The 25,755-nt window shown below is 38.3% G+C and overlaps 1 protein-coding gene across 3 annotated transcripts in view; it reads right to left on the bottom strand.

The window, feature by feature from the left end:
* LOC149196818 (uncharacterized) overlaps positions 1 to 25,755 on the bottom strand; it is a 219,157-nt gene that overhangs the window by 112,358 nt on the left and 81,044 nt on the right. For all 3 annotated transcript variants that reach the window (XM_089405658.1, XM_089405659.1, XM_089405660.1), the window contains 2 exons: positions 25,214 to 25,285; positions 5,400 to 5,471 (listed from right to left, as the gene is read on the bottom strand). In XM_089405658.1, coding sequence (XP_089261784.1) covers positions 5,400 to 5,471; positions 25,214 to 25,285 — 144 coding nt within the window. The remainder of the gene's footprint in view (positions 1 to 5,399; positions 5,472 to 25,213; positions 25,286 to 25,755) is intronic.

Consider the following 25,755-nt stretch of genomic DNA (forward strand, 5'->3'; position numbering starts at 1 on the left):
TCTCGGCCTTGCCCCTGCCGCAAGCCTACCTCAGTTGCCTCTTCTCCCTTACAGCAGGCCTCTAAGAGGCTTGTCTTCTAGTCGCAGGCCCTAAGGGTCTCTTCTAGCCCTAGCATAGGCCTAATAGGGCTTCACTGCCTTAGCCACTAGCCTTTCTAGGCTTAGTGTCCCCTCTCCTAGCCTTCCTCTAGCCTTTGTTGCATCATTCTGTCATTCATTGGGGACTTGGAGTATCATTTGATTTTGAGCTAATACTTGGTGCTTGCAGCAATTTTTCAAGCTAACATTGGTGGTTGCAAGTGCTCACTTCATTAGAGAAAATTTGGGCAAGATCTCCATCCATCTTCTAGGCCAAAGGGCCTATTGTTTTGCACCATCTAACCCTCACTTCCTCACTGTTTCACTTACAGCCATCTGAACATTGCATTAACAGTGATAAAATCTTATTTGGGTGCTCTAAAATCACTTAATTAGTTACCTAATACATAGTGCTAATTCATGTGCATAAGTTAGGCATTCATTATTGAGCAAAATTCACATGTTTGGATGACTGTCATACCATTTTGAAATGCATCAAGGTCTGAATATAACAGTAAGTTGGCATCTGAAGGAGCTTAATATCATTAAGAGTCTTGTGGTTGCTAAAGTGGTTTTCCTCATTTGCATTTTGTAGTCGTAACCATTGCATCTATAGCATTCTAAAGTACTTTAATTGGAATTTACTCACTGCTGTTATAAAATTTCACTTTGCTCATGTAAATTGGAACACAAATCACATAAGGTTTCTTGAATGGATTTATGTTCTATTGTGAAAAGGATTGTTAAAACTTAACATTGTCAATTAAGTTGCTAAAGAGATTGATAATTAGCCAAGTTGTTTTGTTGTTTCATAATAAGAACACTAACAAATTGTTGTCTCCTATGAGTTTCATAAGCTTCAAAAGTTTCACTTAATAAGCTCACTCGAATTAAGCCTGAAATCTAATTGATTTGTTAACCTTGCTCAAATTGTTGGATATTGGCATTTATTGCTCTCACAATCACACTGAATTGCTACACATCTAATTGGCATTGTGATAATTGGTTAATTGATAATTGTGCCCAAGGAGCATCTAAATTTTGAGCAATCTCTTGATTCTTGCTGTATCTCATTTAAGTGTTAATAAGAACCTTGGTCAATTTTTCTTGGTAACAAGTGCTCTTGTCTCTTTTACTTGCCATCACTATCATTATTAAAATCTATTGTGAATGACAATTTTATCTTTGGCATATTGGTGAGCATTTATCATATTTACTTGAGCAAGTATCTCTTGGCTATCTCTTGTATCTTGTGGGAATTTGTGATATTGAGCACTTTGTCTTGTGTATAAGATTGTCTTTTCATTCACTAATTAAGTACTCTTTGTCATAAGATTAATTGTAACTAAGTACTTAAAGTCATGAACAATCTTAACTTAAGATCACTCAATTATCTTGCACTACATTCTAGGCCTAGATTTGCATTAATCAACTTACCTCCAAGCATAAGCTTGGTTGATAGAAAGATATGAACGCTCTTCAACTTGTAGCTTGAGAAGGATAGACCCTCCCTAGTGGTTATAATGATGACCTTGCAGTCGTCAAAGCCACGGTCTCTGCAGTGCTAGAGGCATCAAGCACGTTAGATTTCAAAGATAGGTATCGTTAACGAAGTCTTTGCTTGCTTCACCTTGACTTCTCTTTGCCACTTACCTTTGAGACTAGCCTCAAAATAGCTAAAGATCAAGGGATTTACTTAGCTACGCATTTAATTAAAATAAACCAAGATCTTGCATTTCAACTAGTTTGTAGGATTTGCATTTCATATAGGATAGTGTTCATTAAGAAGTGATTGTTCATCCAATGATTTGGTACTTAATTGATCCAAAGCAAGTAGTTGACTCCGTAAGGCACTAGTCTCATATATTAATCTAATCTAATCCTTAAAACTTGTTAAAATCAACCAAGTGGCTAGGCCCTTCAATCGTGTCTCTTACACTTGGTGGTTGCCAAGGGGTCTTACATTCTCTCATTACATAGGGGCTACCGCCCATAGCCTGTTGTTGGGAGACAGCTAGAACGGAGAGGTCGAGGATCAGAGTGACAGCCCCCGACTTGAGTCGTTGTCGCACTGTGACTGTACAATCTGATCGACAACATTTTTTGGCGTCGTTGACGGGGATAGAATTTTTTTTCCTTGGTTCTCACGACATCTTCTCATCATATCATCATTCTCATTCTTCATCTTCTTCGGCAACGCCACACTTTTGGCACCATTGTCATCCTTTCCAATCTTATCATCCCTTTATCTTTCCTTCACTAATCTTCTCATCATTTTTCTATCTGCACCTTTAGCACCTGGACGTTCGGTTTAGTTTCTTCTTTGGGTGGCAACTCCACTTATTCATCCATTCACAAAAGCTTACACTAGAAGAAATCTTGGTAGCTTGGTCAACCTCGCTCTTAAAACTTGGTTGAACAAATTACATTCTAGTGAGCATTCATTTTCTCGGACATGAAGCCCTCCCTGACATCCACTTGTTTCTCCCTTCCTGATTCTTTACTAACTTTTCAGTTTTTGCCTTTTGGATTTTGGAGTTAGATTCATGTTCAAGTGGTGACTCCACTTCTTTCATTTCTTGCAAGAATTTCTGCTAGAAGCTCGCTTCTTGTGGATCTCTTGTTTTTCTTGAACAAGGATCTCTCTCTCTGACATCCATTAGCTTATTTTTCCCTTAAGCAAGTCATCATGGATGACTTGTTCGCCCCTTGTCATTTTACTAACATTCAAGGTTATCCTCATGACCTTCCAGAGAGAGAAGTTGAGGAAAAGACAATTAATGGTTAAAGAATTAATACAAATCGTTAAAAGTATGCAAGTTGAGCATAGAAATCAAGTCACTGCTATGAAGAATCGTTGATTAATATGGAAAAGTCTCAAAAGAATGAGCTGCAGAACAATAATGATCAATCTTGGCCATATTACAGACCTTGTGAAAGTTTCCATGATGAATCTACTTGTGCTATTGCAAGAAGAATCCTCGATAAAGGAGAAAAGGAAAGTGATAAGCATTGTATCGAGGAGTTGGTTCAAATGATTCAAGCCATAGAAGTTAATCATTCTAATCAGATGTCCATCATGAGAACTGAATACACGCAAGTAATAAAGAATCAAATGCAAGTAATTCAGAGCATGGAACTTAATCAAGCAAAAAGTTAGTTCAAATGATTAAAGCCATAGAAGTTAATCATTCTAATCAGATGTCCATCATGAGAACTGAATACACGCAAGTAATTCAGAGCATGGAACTTAATCAAGCAAAAAGTTAGTTCAAATGATTAAAGCCATAGAAGTTAATCATTCTAATCAGATGTCCATCATGAGAACTGAATACACGCAAGTAATAAAGAATCAAACGCAAGTAATTCAGAGCATGGAACTTAATCAAGCAAAATTAGTTACCGATCATGCTAAGGAGATGAGTGCCATGGAAAACAGGTTACAAGCAATGGAAGTTACTCAGACAATCACCCTTCAGAACATGATGGATAGCATGGAGGAAAATCATAAGAAAGAAAGGAGCTCTATGCAGGACAAGGAAGTCGGTCTTCATAACAGGTTATTAGCCATAGAAGAACAACATGTTGAGGAGCTGAAAATCATGGAAATTAATCATTCTAATCAGATGACCACCATGCAAGACCATTTGATCACTATGGAGGAAAATCATGTCAAAGTGATAAATGATATGGAAGTTGGTCAGATATGTCTTCAGAATAAGTTGTTGACCATGGAAGAAAACCATGCCAAGGAAATCAGTGCTATGAAGGTTGAGCATTCTAATCAAATGAATGCCATGAAAATTGAATAGATCACTCTTTACAGTAAGATACAAAAGATGGAAAGATCACAGGAGCATGACTATCAACATGGATCAGATGATGATCAGATGATGAAAGAAACAAAGAACTTTCGACAAATCCTGAGCCTCCCATTATTTGCAATATGGATCACAAAAGTCTAAGATTTAAGATCATAAATCTCCCAGTGCACCAGAGTGATTCTCATCTCATTGCAAAGAGGTTACTTGCCCCATCGAGACAAGTTCACTAGAAGTGCCATGGTTGAAAAAGAAATTGAGAAAGATCAAGCTTATGTGTCACCTTTGACAGAGATTATTCAAAATAAGATTGGGCATACTTCAGATTCTTTAGATCTTTCAACCATGCATTTTCAAGATCAAGACAGAAAATCTATATTGGTCCTATTATTAGCATCACAGCCTGCCAGAAACAAAAGTAAAAGATGGAAAAGAAAGAAGAGGTTTGATGCATCTGATGGTTGAGAGCAGTTTGATATACAGATAAGGAAAAATCCTAGAATCCTCAAGATTCGGCATGGCACGTCAGAGAAGCAAACCATGGACTTGCCAGAAATTTGGCAGATGCTCAGTATACAGAGGGATGATGTCTGATATCATTGGGCATCTTTGTATAGTATCATTTAGTTATATGTTAAGAGTAGATTTTTCTGTTCCAACAGATATTCTATATATGCATGATGATTTTGATTATGAGTGGATATCTATTTGATGGACTTTTGTTTTCTTGGATACAGGATTCTGGATTCTCACGTCACTTCAATGAAGCAATGTGTCCCCATATGGAGCAGAATGTTGCACTCATTTTGTCACAAGTCCAAGGAAGCAGTTGTACAAAAAAATTTCAATTTCAAAATCATCAACCAGCAAATTATTGTATCCAAAGGCAATTATGCTTCCATGCTTTCAATTTGCATTAGTTAATTAACAAGACTGAGAATCTTCCCTCAAAAGATAAAAACTCCAATGAGACGTTGAAGCATATAACTTCCAATGCGAGTTCATCACTAACTTGACAAAAAAAATTGCATCCTAAAAACTAATACTGTGAATTATGAGACACAGAAAGAACAAAATCTGCATTCCTGTATTGTAAAATGAATACATTAACAGGACTCAAGATATCACACCCAGAAAATTCATTAGAATAACTTCCTTGCCGTTTTTGAGACAACAAATTTTTTTGACAATCAAAGACACAAGATCCTGCAACAGCAATTGAACTTTTTACAGAAGCCTTAAAAAGAGGTGTGTACACATCTGAGTGAATCTTATATATAAGGTTATACCAAACGCATTGGAATCACCAGGAGCTTCAAAATACATGAACTGGATGACAAATTTAACACATGCAATATCACAGACTAACACATCGATCCAAATGAGTGTACACTTTTAGTTGTTGTAACTCACCAGGAGGCATTTGGAAATACATGCTAAAAAAGAGAATCCTAGTGACCATGGAACAAAGGAGAAAGAAACATATACAAGAAGAGAGACCTGCCAAATGCTGGAGTCCATTGCTGCCTACTTCAGAGTCTGACAAATCCAAGTTCTTCAGAGAAGTAAGCCCTGAATTCAAGTACGGTCTTTTAGATGACAATTTGGATACCCTCTAGTCTGTGTCAGTGCAAAAAGAAAAGACTGAATGGACAAGTATCTTTTTATTAGATAATTCATCACTTTTAACAATGAAAAGCAATGTACACAAAGATCTTATCCTAAGTAGATGTTATGAAACTGCAGTAAATATTTAGATAATACACTATTCACCGACATTTACAGAAAGATAACATTAAACAGGCCAGTAAACACATTAACTTTTTCATTGAAAACAAATGTATTGTGTCTCATCATCTCTTATAAAGTTATAGCTAATAATGACAAGAAGGACAATCATTTTTTCACTTAAATAATAATACTGTCCTAGTGTGCATTCCATATCCTGTTGGCTCTTTTAACTTTCTATATCTATTATAAGAGGTTTCTATACATTTATGATTTTAGAAACTCATATTTTGTCAATAACACACCTGCTAACCCCAAATTGCCTGCACAACTGTAGGGTTAAGATCTAGCTAGATTACATCATGCTGGTCCCATTACAGATCCATCCATTTCTTCACAGTGATCAGAGCTAGCTACAGAGTCAGTGTATCTAATGTCCCTGATGGATTAGTTGCCCAAGGGAGGACGAAATAGCCTATCCAACCCCGTGGGCTATAGTCTTTCATAAAGGGGGAACCCATTATCCAAATGTTTTGAGGCAACATTGAGTAAATTTGGGGTGGCTGGTGCAAAAAGCCCAAATTGGGGGCCACACTTGCAACCCCTTGCATTAGATTAAGGAAGAAAAACCCCAGGAGGAATCTATAAATAAAGGAGAGATGGAATCATTTTATCTTCATCGACTTGAATTGAATTATTTTTTTCTTTGATCTGAGGCTCTGAGGGTTTTACAACCCCTTTTTCCTTTGTCTAGTTTCAGTGGAGGTGATTCCCCCCAGCTAATCTCTATGATTTCGGTGGTGAAACTTTCTACCCCAGTCAGCCTTTTTCTTCTTCTCATTCGTCCGGCATAATCTTTCAAAGGGAAATCGCTCATCTGTTTATCTGTCAGGCACAGGGGATAATCTTCTGTGGACAGATTAGTGGGAAAATCCTGCTGGGAAAACCTACTGAATTTGCCTGAAGCAGACGTCAAGGGTTCTGAGGCACAGTGAGTGGATTCAGTAGCAGCGAGGCATTTGAGGTTTCTGTCAGGAGGCTGCAGACCACAGGGCTGAGGATCGCAGGGACAGGGTCCGCAGTGCTGCAGGACAGGGCCGTAGGGCCGAAGTATAATTTCTGTTGGCAACTAAAGTGGGATGAAGGGGAGAACAGGCCAGATAACAGTTGACAAGGTCGGCTGTTGATCACCCCGCAGGGCAGCAGGAGTCAACACAGAGCCAATGTTAAGTCACCCGTGACAGAAATCAGAATAGCAACCTGGACTGCGGGCATACTAAGTCAACAAAGGGCTACAAGGTCCAGAAGCAGCCTGGACAATATCTGAACAGATTTGGTCAAAAATAAGGTTAGAGTAAGCTGCGGATTAGATAGTGCTAGTTGTAATTGTTTTTGGTGGGCTACAGTCGGAATATTGAATATTGATATCACAGTTGGAATTGTATTGGTGAATTGGTTGTTGCATAGGCCTGCTGTTCATTGGACAACCAATCCTAATTTATAATAGTTTGCTGAAGTACACATGGCAGCCGAATATCCTTTAAAGTTTATACCATTAGAACATTATATGAAAGAATACCTAATGTTACATGAATGAATGAATGAATGTACACTGCTGTTATGACATATAGCCCTTTATGTTTTGTTGAAAAACATAGTTAAGATTAGAACCCGGAGGGGCAAAAATCCCGTAGGAACTTTAAAGTTTCACCAGACTCGAAGAAACTATTATTTCTAGCAGTTTGCTTTTTTAGTGGATCCCCAGTTCCCAGGCCCTTGTGTCAGAATTTTTTTCATATTCTTGGTCCTCACAGGCTAATGATGCCAATGAACCTGTTTCAAGCGACATGAAAGCAGTTTTGTGACACTAATACTTTTAGCTTGCATATTGTTTCTGAGTATATATTTGGGTTCCTCATAGAAAAGCATGTCTAATGAGACCAGTATTGCAAACATCCCAATTTATCGCAGAATTCTGATTTTTGGGCCTGGCCGAATTTTTTTGGCCGTGGTCGATTTTATTGGCCAAAAATCAGTGATTTTTTCAAGGGAGAAAAATCATGATTTGAATGAAAAAATCATCATTCAAGTGATTTTTTTTTAAGACTTTTTTTTACTTTTTTAACTTTTGTATTTTTTTAAGTTTGCCAATGTTTGCCAATTTTTACTGATATTTTCCCAATTTTTATGATCTTTTGGTTTTCCTGACACTTGCCGATTTTATCCCAATGCCGATGTTTGCAATACTGAATGAGACTGCTTTCATTGGCATATGAAACATTGCTATTTTAGCAAAATCTTTTTTCAGAAGTGTGATATTTGGCAGCATCACAATTATCATCTTCATTTTCAGCCTTTAGTGCTTTTCCTACATTTTAGGAGTTAGACTGCTATTTTGGGCATGTCTATAATTAGCAGTTATATTTAAAGCAGGTGAACAGTGTGATGTCACAGTTCAAGTGTGCAATGGTCCTAGGTTTTTGGTGAGTGAAGAACAATGAGTCAAGTATAATATTGAGCAGGAGGATGTGTTTTCTCAGTATGACACGTGGTGGTTGGTTGGAGGATTCCAATTGGTATGAGGTTCTTAACTTGTTTTGGGCTAAAACCTTAAATTGAATTGCCTAAACCCTAACTCCCTTGCTAGGTGTACTTGCCATTTTTTCCATTTTTTGGCTTTCCAAAAAACAGAATCCACCTTACTATCATTGCCAATCAAAGAAAATCCTAAATTGGAGTGTTCTTGCTAATTTCATCAAAAAAGAAAAGTTATTTTGATTTCCTTGTCTAAATAGCAATTTTGCTAATTTTTCCAAAGCCAAAAAACCCAATTTGCTTGCTCTTCCACACTTAGTGCTTTTACTGATTTTACCGAGCAATATGCCTTAAATAAATTAGATATTCAAAGCCCTAAGTTGAATGATCATAACAATTCTATTTGGCCTGAAATCTAGAATTCGACCTCCTTTGCACGTTGGTAAGTCCCCAGGTCAACCTCATTTGACCTGGGGATTCTTCCATTTGCATGTGCTTTCTTATGACATTATTGGGTCCTCCCTTCCTATAGCTCACTTGTGTGTATGCCAAACTTAATACAGAGAGGCATATGGTCAAAATTCATCTCAATAGGACAAGCCTCAATATTAAACTCTAACAAATTGCAAATAGAGCTCTGAGAACATATTACATAGTCCACCACACTTTGACCATTATAGGTTTTACACGTGATGTCACTGGATCTTGGCCAAGCTTCCATGCCATTGCAAATTACCATGTAATAGAGGTTACATAAGCCTAACAACTCAGCATTGAAGTGTGACACGCTCCCATTTCCATCTTGAGAAGTCCTTTTCCACGTATGATTCTCATTCTCCTCTAACCAAAGAGGACTGATGACCATAATCCAATCACTTCCCAACTAAATAGACTGATTGTCTGTTGTCTTGGAATTAAAGTCTCATTTAGAACTATATCTCCTAAACTTCTGAAAGCAAAAATATCTCTTTTTAAAGCATCATAAGGGTCTTCTTTATCTAAGTTTGTCTTCTTGTGGAACTTCTTGTTTTTTGGAGCAAAGTAACATGCATCCAACCTGAATGTTACTTTGTTGTCTATTATATTTAGCCATATAAATTTCTTTATGGGTCCTCTTTTTCCACTTTCATTATTCCACTCCACATTTATCTTATTAGAATGGTGATCCCTCTATGCCCTTTCCCTGTATCAGTCTTTTCATTCCATACTAAAATTTTGTTGTATCCTTCGAATTCAAGAACCCTGCAACCCTCATGCTCATGTGTTTCCATAAGAATAATGATGTCTTTCCCTTCTGCTATGGGCCCCAATCCCGGTCCTCTCCTCCATGGATAAGCTGTACAATTTCATCTCACCATGTTTAGATACTCCAAGGGAGCCCCGAATCCCTCAATTTCCCTCTTTCCATATTGTTTTGTAAGCTTATTACCTGCTCTTTGAGAACCTTGTTTTTCCTTTCAAGTTTCTCACTAGCTTCTAAATTTCTTTTAATTTGAGAAATTCTTTTTTTCATGCTCATGAGTTCACTTACATAGAGCTCCGACGACCACAACAACATAGTGGTTGTGGGGTTGTATGTGTCCTTATTGCTTTCCTCTCTGTTTGTTGGTATAACTTTAATTTCACTTTGCTTTGGCCTATATTCCTCTTGTTTCGATAAAACCTCTTTATTTTTGCCATTAACCACACCTTGATCTACCTGTGCTTCTACTAACAAATGCATTTTGCAAGTGACAATTGTATTGTTTTTAGTTGTTTTTGGTAAGGTCCATGTGGATTATTATCTCTATGACACTCAACTTTTTGGCCTGTCTGTGCCATAAAATCCCCTTGTATTGCTTTGCATTCACAAAAATCAACCTCTCATTTATGCCAAATGCATTAGCTTGAGAAAACCCCGGTAGAAAGGGATTCCAAGTCCCACTTATATTCTCTGCAGCAGTGCTGGAGTAGGACTGCCTAACTCCTCCCAAGACTTGGAGAGTGTGATTCCAATGTGTGTACCAGCCTTCCTCCAAAAGTCTCCTTAATACTGAACCCAATATTTGCATTTGGAAACCACCCGCTACTTCCCACCTGTTTGAAGTAATTTTCCCTAACTCTAGGTTTCCCGATTACTTGGTTTCCACCAAACCATGCATTTTTTCTGCATTGGGCCCCCCTGTCTCCATGCTAAGCTATCTTAACAAGTTATTTTTCGTTTACAGAAGGTTTAAGGGACCCAATTTTGGAAGGTTCAGGTTTTTGTTTGCTGCTTTGAAACAAAAGCAATGTACAGACCAAATAATCTGAGAAAGAGAAAGATGTGGGTCAGACCTGTTCTTCACAAACCTCGAGTTGAATGTTGTGCTTGACCATTGTCTGGAACTCTGGGAACATTGCCTGGAATACTTCCCGACCGTTCCTTGAAACCCCAGAACGCTACTTGCAATTGTCATTGCCTCCCTTAAACTATCGTTGTCTGAAAATTTGCATGGAACTTGTAGTCTCCCTCGTTGTCCCTACCGTTCGTTGTCCAATTCTACTCGTTGTCCCTGGAACTATCGTTGTGTGAAAACTCACCTAGAACTACCTGACCACACGCTGAAACCCCGGAACACTCTGATTTCTCTACCGAAAAAGTCACTTTTTGGAGAATGACATCAGCATTGGAGGCATTTTAGCTCACACATGTGGGTTAAAAGAGGCTTGCTTTTATATTTTATCATTGCGTTAAGCTTGCAACCTATCCACCTCGTAATCACATTTTATATTATCTTTAGGGCTTTTAGCCTAATTTAAGGTAAAATTGACTTGGTTTCCCTTGTATAAATAAAGGAAGGTTGATTTACCTTAGGATTGTTGAAGAATTTAGGGCATGGAGTTAATGAGATTCTTCTTAGCATGATAGCTATTTGTGAGATATTTAACATTTAGCTTATTAGCATATGCATGAATGTTAGTGTGTCTTCTTTAATTCATCAAATAGCTACCATAACAAAGAGACAAGAACACAAAATGTTGGCTTTCTGCCAGGGCCAAAACCTCTCCCTCTTGGAGAGGAAAACCAGCACAAAATTCTTCTTATAGAGATTCCAATTGACGAATACCAAGACCATGACCCTTGACTTACTAAGCCACTCCAAGACCAAGACACCAATCCTCTTCTTTGTCATTGTTGAGATCATCATCACTGCACTGCTGAGATCTTCATTACTGTTGCCATCACTGAGAACATCACTGTTGCATCTTCATAGAGATCTTCACCATATCAACGAGGTCATCATACCATTCTTCATCATGACCTTGGTTCATGTAATGCTCTGAGATCTTCATCATGACCTTGGTTCATGTAATGCTCTGAGATCTTCATCATGATCTAGTCTTCAATAGGATTATGATCAAGACTATTATGCCAAGAACATGACTGTGTTAAGTATGTTGATAGAGTATTATGTCGAGACAGTATGTATGCTGAGACAGTGTGTGTCACTGTGAGGACTATTCATAAGGCATATTGAGATCATGACTATATGTCGAGACAGAGACCGACTTTCTTTATTGCACCCAAGACTATATCTCTGTGACATCTATTTGAAATTGTCTCATTGTTTTTCCATCCAAACTGCAAGGATCTCAAACCTGTACCCATCCTGTAACCATCCAAAAGTCACAGAGAATGTGAGTCTCTGTCCTCACCTGAAGTTGCAGAGAAGTCCGAATTTGTGCCCTCCTGTAACGCGGATTGCAGACTTGTACCCCACTGAATTATCTTAGAGAAATGTGAGTTTATGTTCTGCTCTTTTGCGGTGACCCTAGCTGGGTATATATAGTGGTTATGTCTCCATATTAAGCCGACTTGACCAAGTGAACTGTTGTGTCTCCTTTTGCAAGCCGACATGACTTCTATTTAATTCATTTGTTGGCCGACGTGAAGAGGATTGTGCTTGTCATTACTGGAGGGTTGTTAGACACCATTTTATAGACTTGTATACATTACATATATGCTCAAGAAGAGCTCTTTACACATGTCTTTGACTCTTTGACTTTCCTAGACCTATGGAATGAGCAAGAAACTCATTCTTATAATTTACAAAAATAATATTTATTTTTCTTGACAAGTACAAAGATCAAAATTACATTTGTAAATACCGAACCTAGTTACACTTTCTTCAACACTCCCTCTTAACTAGGGAGGTATTTATAATGGTACTTGGTCATTCTCAATCTAAAGAATTTCTCATAAGAAGAATCGGATTGGTAACCCATCTGTATAGCATCATAGTAACCAACATTGTTTCCACAACAAGGCCTTGACTGACATCTCTATCTCTCATTAGATCAGAGCACAATGTTGGCGAGACCAATGACGATAGACACATTCAACATTGTCTGTCAAGGTACATACCCACCCGAGTGTTCACTAAGTATGACCTTTCCGGCGGTTTCCGATCCATCGGTAGTACTATGGTCCCTATCCTCATTTCCCTACTCATTGGCCAGATGAGAGGTACTTCCCATGAGTCGCAGACTGCATGGGTAGGATGTCTCGGCAGGAGACGGATGAACCACTCATCCTGCTCACATGTTGCCAAGGGATATCACAGGGGAATAATGAACAACTCACCCTGTACATAGCAAACCACTAGGGGAAGGTTGAACCACTCACCCTATGGTTGCTCACTGCTCCAAGAAGTACCCCAAGCCCCCTGGAGCTCCCAGAGCTCAATGTCCATCTCATACAGGACCCTCATAAGAGGGTCTCTCCACGACTCTAAGTTGTTCTTAGAAGGCTAAGAATTTGACCTTCACCGGGGCTTTGTCAAAATATCAGTGACTTGCTCATCAATCCCAATGTGATGGAGCCTTATTGCTCCTCGTTGTACCATATACCGAATAAAGTGGTACCTGATATCTATATGCTTGGAGCGATCATGAAACACTGGATTCTCTGATAATCGGATCCCACTCTGGTTGTCACAAAGGATCACGGTGGTATCCAACACGTCCAGACAGTTCACTGAAGAGCTTCCTCAACCAGACAGCTTCACAGGAGGCCATACTAGCAGTTATGTATTCACCCTCGGCAGTGCTCAAGGAAACCGATTTCTGCTTCCTGCTCATCCAGGATATCGAAGCAAAACCCAAAGAAAAACAACATCCATAAGTGCTCTTGCAATCCACCACACTGCCAGCCCAATCAGCATCAAAATAACCATGCAGCCTCACATTTCCAGCAGTGTATCTCAGTCCATGAGTGATTGTGCCTCGAAGATATCTCAAAAGATTCTTGGTGGAATTCCAATATATATGATGAGGTTGAACCATGTATTGGCTCAGTGTGTTAACTGTAAAACATATGTTTGGACGGGAGTTCAACAAGAACATCACTGCTCCTATGAGTTGACGATACTCAGAAGCATTTCACAATCCAGGTCCAGCAGCACTACCACATAACTTCTTAAAATTAAGTTCCATCAGAGTAGTCACAACATTGCAGTCCACCATCCCAAATCTTTCCAATATCTTCACAACATATTTTCCTTGAGAGAGGAAAATTTCACCTAGCTTTTGCCAAACCTCCAACCCTAGGAAGTAGTGCATCGGTTCTAGGTCATTCATCTCAAATTCAGAAGCGAACTCCCTCTTACATTTGTGAATGAGAGGGTCTACACCTGTCAGAGAGAGGCCATCCACATTAAGTACCAGAATGAGAGGTTTATCATTATCAACCTTAAAGTAAAGGTTTGGATTGGCTTCACTTCTAGTGAATCCCAGCTGCTTCATCAGATAGCTATCGATCCTCTCATACCAAGCCCAGGGTGCTTGCTTCAATCCATAAAGAGATTTCTTCAACCTGCATACATGAGATTCCCGATCATGAACTTCAAACCCCTCGGGTTGTTCCACATAGACTTCCTCTTTGATTGAACCATGCAAGAAGGCAGTCTTGACATCCATTTGATGTAGGTTCCATCCTTGCGAGGCAGCAAGGGCTATGATCGAGCGGATGGTGGTGTATCAGGCAACAGGTGCAAATATCTCATCGTAATCTACACCTTCCTTTTGAGAGAAGCCTCAAGCAACAAAGTGAGCCTTGAACTTTTTTGCACTTCCATCAGCTCCATGCTTGATTTTGTAGAGCCACTTAGAAGTGACAACCGATTTGTCCTGGGGTCTAGGGACCACATCCCAGACATCATTCTTCATAATTGACTCGTATTCTTCATTCATAGCATCCTTCCATACATGTTGCTTCACGGCTTCTTCGAATGATGAAGGCTCATTTTAAATGATAGTGCTCATGGCGGTCAAAAATCCTTGATATTTGTTCAGCTTCTTGCTTTCACAGAGAGTCCCCCTTGGTGCAATGTGCCTCTCAGCATCTTCAAGAGTCTCCCTAAGCCATGAGGGTCTCCTTTTGGAAGAAGGCTAAGGAGGTAGTGGATCAATAGGGTCCATAGGTTCATTAACATCACGCAGCATTTCATCCTCTTTTTCACCCTAATTTCCTGTGTTAGCTTCTTTGTCCTTCCTTAGGATAGGAAGGTTGTTGATCTTCCTAAGGGCCATACCTTCGTCGAAGGTGACATCATGACTTATATTGGAATTCATTAGATTCATACTCGATCGCATTATCAGTCCTCAATATCTTGATTTTCTTCTCGACTTGGTTTTCGATCAAGGCTTTGAAATGTCGAAACCAGGTGAACACTTCATCCTTCTTCTTCAAGAAGTAGATCCAGGTCTTGCAAAAATAATCATCCACAAAGGTGAGATAATATAAGTATCCTCCCAAGGAGTTTACGGGCATCATACCAGATATGTTGGAGTGGATCGATTGCAATATGTCTGTGGTCTTGCTATTACTTGAGGGGAATGGTCCCCTTGTAAGTTTTCCTTCGGCACATCCCGGACATACACCTTCATGCTCTACTTTGAACTCGGGCATACCTGTCACCATCTGTCTCACATCGAGTAGGGCCTTATAATGAAGATGGGGGAACCTCCAGTGCCATAGTTCAAATTGTAGAGAGGTGTTGCAAGACATGGCTCCCAACGGACTTCCTCCAACTTGATACAAAGTGTCAACCTTGAACCCAATAGTAAAAGCATCCTTGAAATTTCTTTTCCAAACACGTACCTTTCCATTGATAAAAGCCACCTTGAATCCTTTATCTTCCATTGCTGAAATGGATACCAGGTTCTTCTTGAGATCGGGTACATATAGTACTTCTTGCGAATGAATAGTGTTACCTTGATTCAATTTAAGGGCAACACTCCCTACTCCCTTCACGAGATAGGTGGCATCGTCTCCAATAATGATCTCCATGTTTGTCTCCTTTTCTATCAGATTAGAGAGGGCTTCCTTGTATCTGGTTGTGCCTTGAGGCACCACTATCAATCAGTCAATTTCCCAAAGTGTCTGGAGGAGAGACAGTGGAGAGGGACGATATAAGATAGTACTCATTTTGCTTATTGTTAATAACATTGGATTCATCATACCTGGAGTTCCTTGATTTCTTGGAGGGTCGACCATTTCCTTAATGTCCTGCATTCCTTTTTCCTTTGCCATTGGACATGCCATCCTTTGATCGTTGTTGTTGAAGTTGCCCCTGGAGTTGTTATGGTAGGCATCATCTCAAGGTGTATCCCTTCTATTAGGACACTCCCTTGCATAGTGGCCAAACTTGTTGCAAACAAAGCATCTTCCCTTCCTTCCATTTTTTGAATCCTAGTCTTCCTTGACTTTGCTTCTTTGAACCTGCATTGTTCTTCCTCTTGGCATGAGCGGAGAACGCAATGGAGTTGCTTCTATTAGAAGGCATTTCTTGCTCCACCATTCTTGTTTCTTCTTGAATGCATCTGGACATCAATTCTTCAAACCCTGGAATTAAATCATTCTTGAGTATAGTGATTCTAAATACATACCACCCAGGTGGGAGTCCAACAAGGGTGGTGAGAGTAAGTTCCTGTCAGGAATGACTTCTCCAATCGAGAGTAGATCATTCTTGATCTCAGTAATCCTTAAGAAATAGGATTGAATGTCCTTGTCCTTTCCCTTCTTAATATACTTCAACTTATCTTGAGAAAGAGAATTTGATTAGCATTACTAACCCTGAACATGCCGACCAACCTGTCGTAGAACTCCTTGGAGGTCTTCAATTCGGAGGTATAGGCCACCAGATGCTTGTCAATATAATCCTTGATAATCTTCTTCGCTTTGACTTCAGCCTTATTATATTTGGTCTTTGCAGCAACCGGTGCATTTGAAGGAGGCTCCAGGATTTTACCCTGCACATAATCCATCACTTCCTTCTCTTCCAAGGTCAAATCAAGAGACATCTTCCATCCATGATAGTCAGATTTATCATGGAGCTTGTCTTCAACCAGGAAGTAGGATGAGGAACCCATTGAGTCTTTTGTCCTTGCTCAACTGTCTTTGGTGATTGCTCTTTCACTCTTGCTTGAGCTTTGTTTTCACCTCGGCTCTGATACCATGTTAATTTTAGACAATAATGGTATGTTCTATGCTTTAGAACAATTTTAATTCAATTTCTTTATGAGCCCAATATCAATTTCAGTTTAACAATCACATAAACATGTAAGTAAAATGTTGATAGAACATAAACATAAACAGCAGAAGACAAGCCAAGACAAGAAGATAAAAGATGTGGCACCAACCAAGGACAAACCCCAATGTGGGGAAACCCTTGATCAAATCTTCTTTTAGTCTTTAATAGTTCAACAGAGAGAGAGTACAATTTATAAATTATGATAATTTATGACATCAACAAAAGAGCCCTAACCAGAAAAGTCAATGTTGGTAAACATGAAAAATTTCTTCCTCAATTCAACTCGGTCAAACCCAGTCAACTTCGGCCTCCAACAACAATCTAATCAACCCAAAACAGTGTGAAAAAGTCCAGTCAAAACTAGTCAACCCTACGACCAGCCCTAATACAATCAACGCTGGTCAAAACAGAGGTCATATTGCCTCAGTTCTTGTGCCCATATCAACAGCCTGCTATGACATAATTCCTCCACCCAAAATCGCACTAAAATAGGGCAGCGCAGCCCAAATTAGCCTTTTGGAAATTCGGTCAAACTTGGTCAACACTGAAACAAAAAATGATTGTCCTTTCCTTCGCACGTGTGGAGAGAGAAGCTGCCCAGAAATCCGTACCCAATCAGATGAGGAGAGAGAGATTTGTGAAAATGAGTGATGACTAAATGAGGATGAAGTATCGTGTATTTATAGGGTAACGTTGAGGATGAATAGACGTAACTATTGAGCTTTTCAACCTACATGAGTTTGCTAGCCGACCTTGACAATTTGTCCATAATCAAAATAAATTCATAACTTCATTTGTACACGTCAAAATGGGATGATCTTTAGATCAACCCTACACCTCTCGGAGAGAGGAATCCAAGAAAAATATCAGTTGTCATAAATAAGATGACCCATGTGGAGTTTGGCCCTAGTTGCCAATTTTAACAGTATCCTTATCTTGGGTTCCCAGCCCTCAAAGAATATCAATCGTCTTGCCTACTCTTGTCTTGGATGCCCTACACATCCTCAAAGAGCATCGGATGCCAGATGATTACCCAATTCTCCATTCTGTCTTCCTAGGTGAAGACAAGAATGTTGTGTCTCTCATGTGTCTACATTTCCATTCATGGCCTTCACTAAGACTTTTTGAAAAAAAGGGTAACTAAGTTCGGTATTTGACAATTTAATTTTGATCTTTGTACTTATCAAGAAAAAGAATTATTATTTTTATAAATTATATGAATGAGTTTCTTGCTCATTCTATAGGTGTAGGAAAGTCAAAGAGTCAAAATTATATTGAGGAGCTTTGCTTGAGCAATTATGTAATGAACAGTCAACCTAGTGTCAAGTAGCCCTTCAAGACAAAAACTATCCTCCACCGAAAAAGGCTGCAAGCAAAATGATGAAGAGAACAGTTAAGTCGGCCTCAAAATGAATATTAACAGCAAGTCGACTCACATATCAAGACACATATCTTCGGTGGACAAGTCGGCTCAAATACATGGGCAAACCACTATGTATACCCAATCAGGGTCTGCGCAGAAAAGGAGAAGACAGAATTTCGAATTCTTCTGAAACTTCGAAGGTGCAGGAAGGTACAGTCTCGGTGATGATTGCACTCCTCTCTGAAATCTCGGTCAAGTTCAGGGTTACAAAAATCTCGGATAAAGGTGCAGGATAGTGTTTCGGTTAGGAGAAGGATCCCTCTGGTTTTTCAGATAAGGATGATTGTTGTACACACTCACATACTCTCACAATTTCGGATAAGAAACTCAGTAATACCACAATGATATATATTCTCGGCATAGCCATGACAAGTAAGATCTCGGTAAAGATTGCAGTGCAATCATGATGAACATAGTTACATTCTCGGTCAAGGTGCAGTCATGATCCTAACATGGTCATGATCTCGGTAAAGGCTACGATAAGACAGTCATGATCTCGGTGGATCAAAAGGCAGCTCTCCAATACATATCTCAACATGGAAGATCTAGTTGATGAAGACTTCGGTGAAGGGACAGCAAAGATGTTGCAGCAGTAATGAAGTGATGCAGTAGTGATTGCCTCGATGGTGCAGCAATGAAGATGATCTCAACAGTGACAAAGAAGAGGATTGGTGTCTTGGTCTTGGAGTGGCCTAGTAGGTCAAGGATCATGGTCTTGGTATTCGTCAAATAGAATCTCTATAAGAAGAATTATGTGCGGGTTTTCCTCTCCAAGAGGGAGAGGTTTTGGCCCTGGTAGAATGCCAACTTCTTACGTTCTTGTCTCTTTGTTATGGTATCAGTTTGATGAAGTAAACACACACATTCGTAATAAGAAGAAGATCAAGATAAGATAAATTGTAAAAGCATTTCACAAATTGTTATCAAGTATAGAAGAATCTATCTAATGCCAACTTCCCCAGATTCTTCAACAAGAATTACGGTTGTTAGTCCTAGTCTAGTGCATGACACATGAAATGGAAAAACACATCTATCACTCCTTTTTAATCAGGGGTGACTCAATCCATGCTCCCTCTTAATTAGGGATTCTCCTTTCATCAACAACTTCTTTTTCGTGGGTCCTTCAGTTACTTGATCAACTTCTTTCCTTGATGTCATGAAATTCAGTTAAGCTTCTTCCTTGTAGGGCAACGACCATCGATCACTTTCTTTCTTATTCTGTCATGTCATTCCTTTCTTCATGGAAAGTGGCCTTCTTGGTACATATCTGGAACCTTCTTCATATGGCTACTTCTTTCTCTTCATGCTTCTTTCAGGAGTTTCCATCCATCGCATGAATGTTGGTTGTACTTGTACTTACAAATCTTGTTCTAGTAGCCCTGCATGAACTTCACCCAGATATTATTCAAGAAATCAAAACATAGCATTAAATCAAATCGTACCTTTCGAGATGGCTTTTTATCATGACATCTTTTCAGTAGGTATCAACATCCTACATACTTGTTGACACATTTCCCAAAGATATGCATTGTCAAGGGTCTCTATCTTTTCCAGACTTTCATCAGAGTCTTCATATCTTTCCGAGAGATTTCTTAGTCAAGTCTTCTTGGTCTTTTGGATGTTGATTGCCTTCATCATGGTTGCATATTTCACGATTTCTTCCTTCCTCACACATTACATTCTCAAGGGTTTCTAATCAGAGTTTTGTAATCATAGTCAACCACCTCATACTTCATATGAGGACATATTATGTTGATTTCATCTAGTGTGACTTATGCCTTTCTGCATCCTTTCAGAGGAGGAGATCATTTTCCCTTGATCATGCTTCTTAAGATAGATGTAATGATCAATATTACCTGCAACCATACAACATGACATTATAAAACATTGTCGATAATATCAACAATATATCGGCGATATTCGAAAATATCGCGATATTTTCAAAATATCGGCAAAATATCGTGATATTTTGAAAATATCGGCTATGTTTAAAATTTTGAAAGAATTATTTTTTATGCTTGCTGATATTTGCCGATATTTGTCAATATTTTCACCGATATTATAAAATTTAAACATAAGCATACATACCTCATTTTACCATTAAGTCATCTAGGCTTCTTCCAGCAACTTCCTTGATTGAAGTGTCTTCAACCCCTTGATCTGCTTCTTTTCTTATGTCGTCATAACATCATCCATGAATTCCATGAGTTGGAGTTCTTGATGAAACACTTGCTTCCTCTCTAGATTAGTGAATCCTCCGATAAGGATTCCATCAGAGAATCTTGAGGATCTTGCATATCCCCATCTAGCAGATGTTTGCTTTTTGACTTGATGTATGATAAGCCCTGTCCTCGATGACTCCCTACTTTCCTTCAATTTCCAATGAGGTTCCCAAGAGTTATATCCTAACTGCCATGGATTTAGTCCTTCATGATTCCCAAGGTGTTGTCATGGGCTCTTGTTTCTAATGTTTCCATGATGCCACGATGCATCTTAATATCATGGTCATATCTAGAGATTTAGGAGCTTATGATAGGACCCTTTTGTGGGGGAGGCCATCTAATCATAGTGGAGATCTATTGCTCCCTCTTTCCTTGGCCCTTTTCTTCAGCTTCCTCCATCTTTCCGGCGATATGAGCTTTCTTTTCACAATCTTTCCATAGCACTGTTTTGTCTTGCTTGAGGACCAAACTTTCCTTTCCTTTCTGCAAATGTTTGAGTCCTTTAACCTTCAACATTTTTGCCTTCAAATTGTCTTTCTCTATTTAGCATAGAGATCACAAATTGTTGAATGAGGTAACCTTCTTGTTTATGAACATTTGTTGTCTTGCTTATCAATTAGAACAATGATGATTGTCTTCTTATCATCTTTCCCAGATCTCTCAATTGAGATCTCATGAAGATATTCCTTCATTCTTTGATACCTTCAACCAGGTCTAAGTGATATGACCTTCTTCACTGCATTTCATATATCTCTTTTATGTCTCCTTTTTTGCTACATAGGGGTGAGAGGACCTTAAGAGTTCCTTCCCATGAATTCAAAGGAGACCTTTTTCTTGATATGTTCACTGACTTCTTTTATCTATGAGGATTATGACAATCCTCCTAATTTCATGTAAGGACTTTTGATGACCTATCCAACCCATAGATCTCCTTGCAATCATGAAGTCAATTAACCAAACTTGATTATAAAAATGAAAGATACTTACTTGACAAGTGAAGATGAACTCTTCTACTTGATCACTTTGATGCTTGTTGGAGAAGATGTATTGGAGTTTTCCTCTTGGATGATCTTCTCTTTGATGGAAAGAATGGAAAAGGTTGCTCCTTTTGATGAGGATGTTTTGTTGCTTTCCTTCGATGATTTTCTTCTAGGACAAGGAAATGATCCTTGATTTTATAACCTTGAAGATGATGACAATGCTTTTTCTTCTTCAATATGATTTGCCTTCTTTTGTAGATCAGGATTGCTGCTAGGGTTTCAGCTTTCTCCAAGTGATGTGATCTTCATTTTGAAATCCTTCGAGCTATCTTGTTTTGTAGACATCTTGATGAGGGTCTTGGTGGCCTTTTGATGATGATTGTGGAGACACAAGTTCTTGTTGTTGTATACTGTCTCCTTGATTACATAGACAAAAACCCTTGCTAATGTAGATTGTTGTTGTAGATTGCTAGGGTTTGATCAAGATCAAGGTTTGTTTCTTTAATGCAGATCTTGATGTCCTTCAGCTTGCTTTGATGCCCTGCTAGAAACTTGATCCTTGAAATGTCTCTTTTTTTCCCTTCCTTTGACTGTAACCATAGCTCTGATACCATGTTGAAGAATCTAGGGCATGGAGTTAATGAGATTCTTCTTAGCATGATAACTATTTGTGAGATATTTAACATTTAGCTTATTAGCATATTCTTTAATGTTAGTGTGTCTTCTTTAATTCATCAAATAGCTACCATAACAAAGAGACAAGAACACAAAATGTTGGCTTTCTGCCAAGGCCAAAACCTCTCCCTCTTGGAGAGGAAAACCCGCACAAAATTCTTCTTATAGAGATTCCAATTAACAAATACCAAGACCATGACCCTTGACTTACTAAGCCACTCCAAGACCAAGACACCAATCCTCTTCTTTGTCATTGCTAAGATCATCATCACTACAATGCTGAGATCTTCATTACCGTTGCATCTTCATAGAGATCTTCACCATATCAACAAGGTCATCATATCGTTCTTCATCATGACCTTGGTTCATGTAATGCTTTGAGATCTTCATCATGATCTAGTCTTCGATAGGATTATGATCAAGACTATTATGCCAAGAACATGACTATGTTAAGTATGTTGATAGAGTATTATGTCAAGACAGTATGTATGCTGAGACAGTGTGTGTCACTATGAGGACTATTCATAAGGTATACCGAGATCATGACTATATGCCGAGACAGAGACCCGAGACCTTCTTTATTGCACCTGAGACTGTATCTTTGTGGCATCCATCCGAAATTGTCTCACTGTTTTGCCATCCGAACTGCAAGGATCTCAAACCTGTACCCATCCTGTAACCATCCAAAAGTCACAGAGAATGCGAGTCTCTGTCCTCACCCGAAGTTGCAGAGAAGTCTGAATTTGTGCCCTCCTGTAATGCGGATTGCAGACCTGTACCCAACCGAATTATCTCAGAGAAATGCGAGTTTTTGTTCTGCTCTTTTGCGGTGACCCTAGCTGGGTATATATAGTGGTTATGTCTCCATATTAAGCCGACTTGACCAAGTGAACCGTTGTGTCTCCTTTTGCAAGCCGACATGACTTCTATTTAATTCATTTGCTAGCCGACGTGAAGAGGATTGTGCTTGTCATTACTAGAGGGTTGTTAGACACCATTTTATAGACTTGTATACATTACATATATGCTCAAGAAGAGCTCTTTACACATGTCTTTGACTCTTTGACTTTCCTAGACCTATGGAATGAGCAAGAAACTCAATTCTTATAAATTAAAAAAAGAATATTTATTTTTCTTGACAAGTACAAAGATCAAAATTATATTTGTAAATACCAAACCTAGTTACACTTTCTTCAACAAGGATCATTGTCACAAGCACTTGGAGAGTAGTGTGCACTAGTTAGCTTAGTCTCCCTTGTGCATTATGGAGCATCAAAGGAGTAATTTGTCGTAGGGATGTTATTTTGATTGAAAGGAGCTCTCTCTTGGATGATGAATGGCGATTCTATGATGATTTTGTGCTAATTTATTGTATCTTCCTCGATTTTGTACTTGTTGTAAAATCAGGGTTTTAATGAAATTTTCACCAAAGTATTGCTGAATATTTTGTGGCTCTAACATCTTCTTGACAAGATTTTTCATTTAGTTTCTCTTGAGGAACCTAAGTGTAGCTTCCTCTCTCTCCTTGAAATTGCTTTGATCAATCTTCTTCCATAGAATTGAGCCTTAGACCCCATTAGCCTTTGATTGAGGAAGGCACTAGTCTATTCTCATGGCAATCTATAAAATAAAACCATAAAATTTTCTTATGTTATCTAGGGTAAATTAGGGTTAGGTTATAACAAAATATGCATTTTCAACTTTATTTACCTTTGACCTAATTGTCCTAGGGCTAGACTTTGCATGCAATAACTTGGAAAAGTGGAAATATCATTTTACATATATTTTTCATCCATTAATTAGGGCTAACATCTATGGTTTTATTTGTTGTTTTATGTATTTTCAGCAGTTGAAAATTTTTGTAATTTATTTCATGGTTTACTCATCGAATAGCCCTTATTTTTCACTTGTATATTATATATTTTGGTCTGTTTTGTTATCGTTGTTATAAACATTTGTATGTTGTCACAATGTTGCATTATAAATAGCCCTTATGAATAAAACCATAGTTTGAAACAGCAAAGTGTAATTTTTAGATTGCATTGGTTTGGGAGCGTACTTGAGCCTTCTTAGGACTTACCAAGTCTTCTATATTTAGTCATAGGGTCCTTTGAACTTGCTATCTAAAAATTATACTTTAAATCACCCAAAACCCTAATTTTTGAATATCTATGCTTAGGATAATCTTGTAGTAGAACCATTAGGGCGCATTTAGCCTGGTGTTGAAAAAACAGCATTGGCAAAAAATTGGCTAGGATCCAGAAAACATCTTCTAGAAAACATTGGCGAAAAAATTGGAAAACCGTGGCAAACATTCAAAAATACAAAATATTTAAATATATTCATTTTTTCAAAATCGGAAAAACAATCAGCGAAAACCAGAAAAAATCAAGATAAAAGAATTGGGCCAAAAAAACAGCTGGCCGAAAAAAGAAAAAAAATCACGATTTTTTGGCACATCGCCAACAAATCGGCGATTTTATCAACACTGATTTAGCGTAATCTACTTGGCTTATTTATTTCCTAATATCACTGTGGAAGCCTCCCTTGTGGGGATTGTATCTGGCCACATAATAGCAAAGGAATAGTTACTAAGGTGACAGTGGTGGCTAATCCCATTGTTGCTCTCAATCTAGATTACTTAATGAGGCTTTGCACTAAGGTGCTACATTATGCAGTAACAGTGGCAAAATATCTGTCAAACACCATGTGAGTTTTAATTATCAATAATTCTGCATGTTCTTATATATAAGTTTCAGCCTGCAAATAAGAATTGCAATTCTCGTGAATCAGATGTTAAAAATTACCAACAAAAATCATTTCTGCATGGACATAAAGTAGCAACACCTTATGTGCACATTTTTCTACTTGCTAGTTTTTAAATTTTTTCAAGAACTGTAAAATGATTCTCTCTTGAATGCAAGAACAGTATGCAAACAAGAAAACCAGCAAACACAAACACATGGATACTAAATGAAATTTCAAGAAAAACTTTCTTGGTACCGACTTCCAAATATGTCAACCATATAATTAACTTAAAGATGAATACTTTCTGCACTTAAAAGGAAAAGAAAAAACCCAGTTTAGCAAACTAGGTAAATTAACATGAAAAGAATGTCAAACTATAAAAACTGAGGATCTGAACAAAACAGATGAATTTGAATGAAAAAATTAGCATTGGGATTGAGAAAAACACCTCTCAAACATTCCATTCCCTCGTCTCCAACTCTACAGGAATCCAAATTTAAGTTCTCCAAGTTTGTCAAGCCTGAAAGTAGCAATAACTTATTATTTCAAGAAGCATTCATATTTCCAATAACTTATTATTTCAAGAAGCATTCATATTTCCGAGAATCAGGCATCAAACAATCATAATTACAATTCATAACAGTATTTGGCCTCAAAATATATGATTTTGATCCTTAATATATGTATACACTCCCACCATTAATCAATGGCAGTACTTGTACAATCTATTGTTGCAAAGGACCTCTAAACAAATCTGTGACAGGCATAACTACAAACTCCAATTAGTCCATAGAGTTCCAATTACTTCTGTTTTATACTACAGGCATTGAAAGGAGCCCTTCACAAAGACTAGAAATGGGCAGCAATCAAGTCACTCTAACCTTTAGAAGTAGTGAAAACAAAAAGATGCTGACATACTATTCATAAATGAAATTACAATGAATGCACGATAGTCAAGGTGGCATGAATGTTTATAAAGAAATAAAAGAT

Source organism: Pinus tabuliformis, chromosome 2_2 (assembly GCF_031772625.1).
Source record: "Pinus tabuliformis cultivar Carrire ecotype Pingquan chromosome 2_2, CPIR1, whole genome shotgun sequence".
NCBI lineage: Eukaryota > Viridiplantae > Streptophyta > Pinopsida > Pinales > Pinaceae > Pinus > Pinus tabuliformis.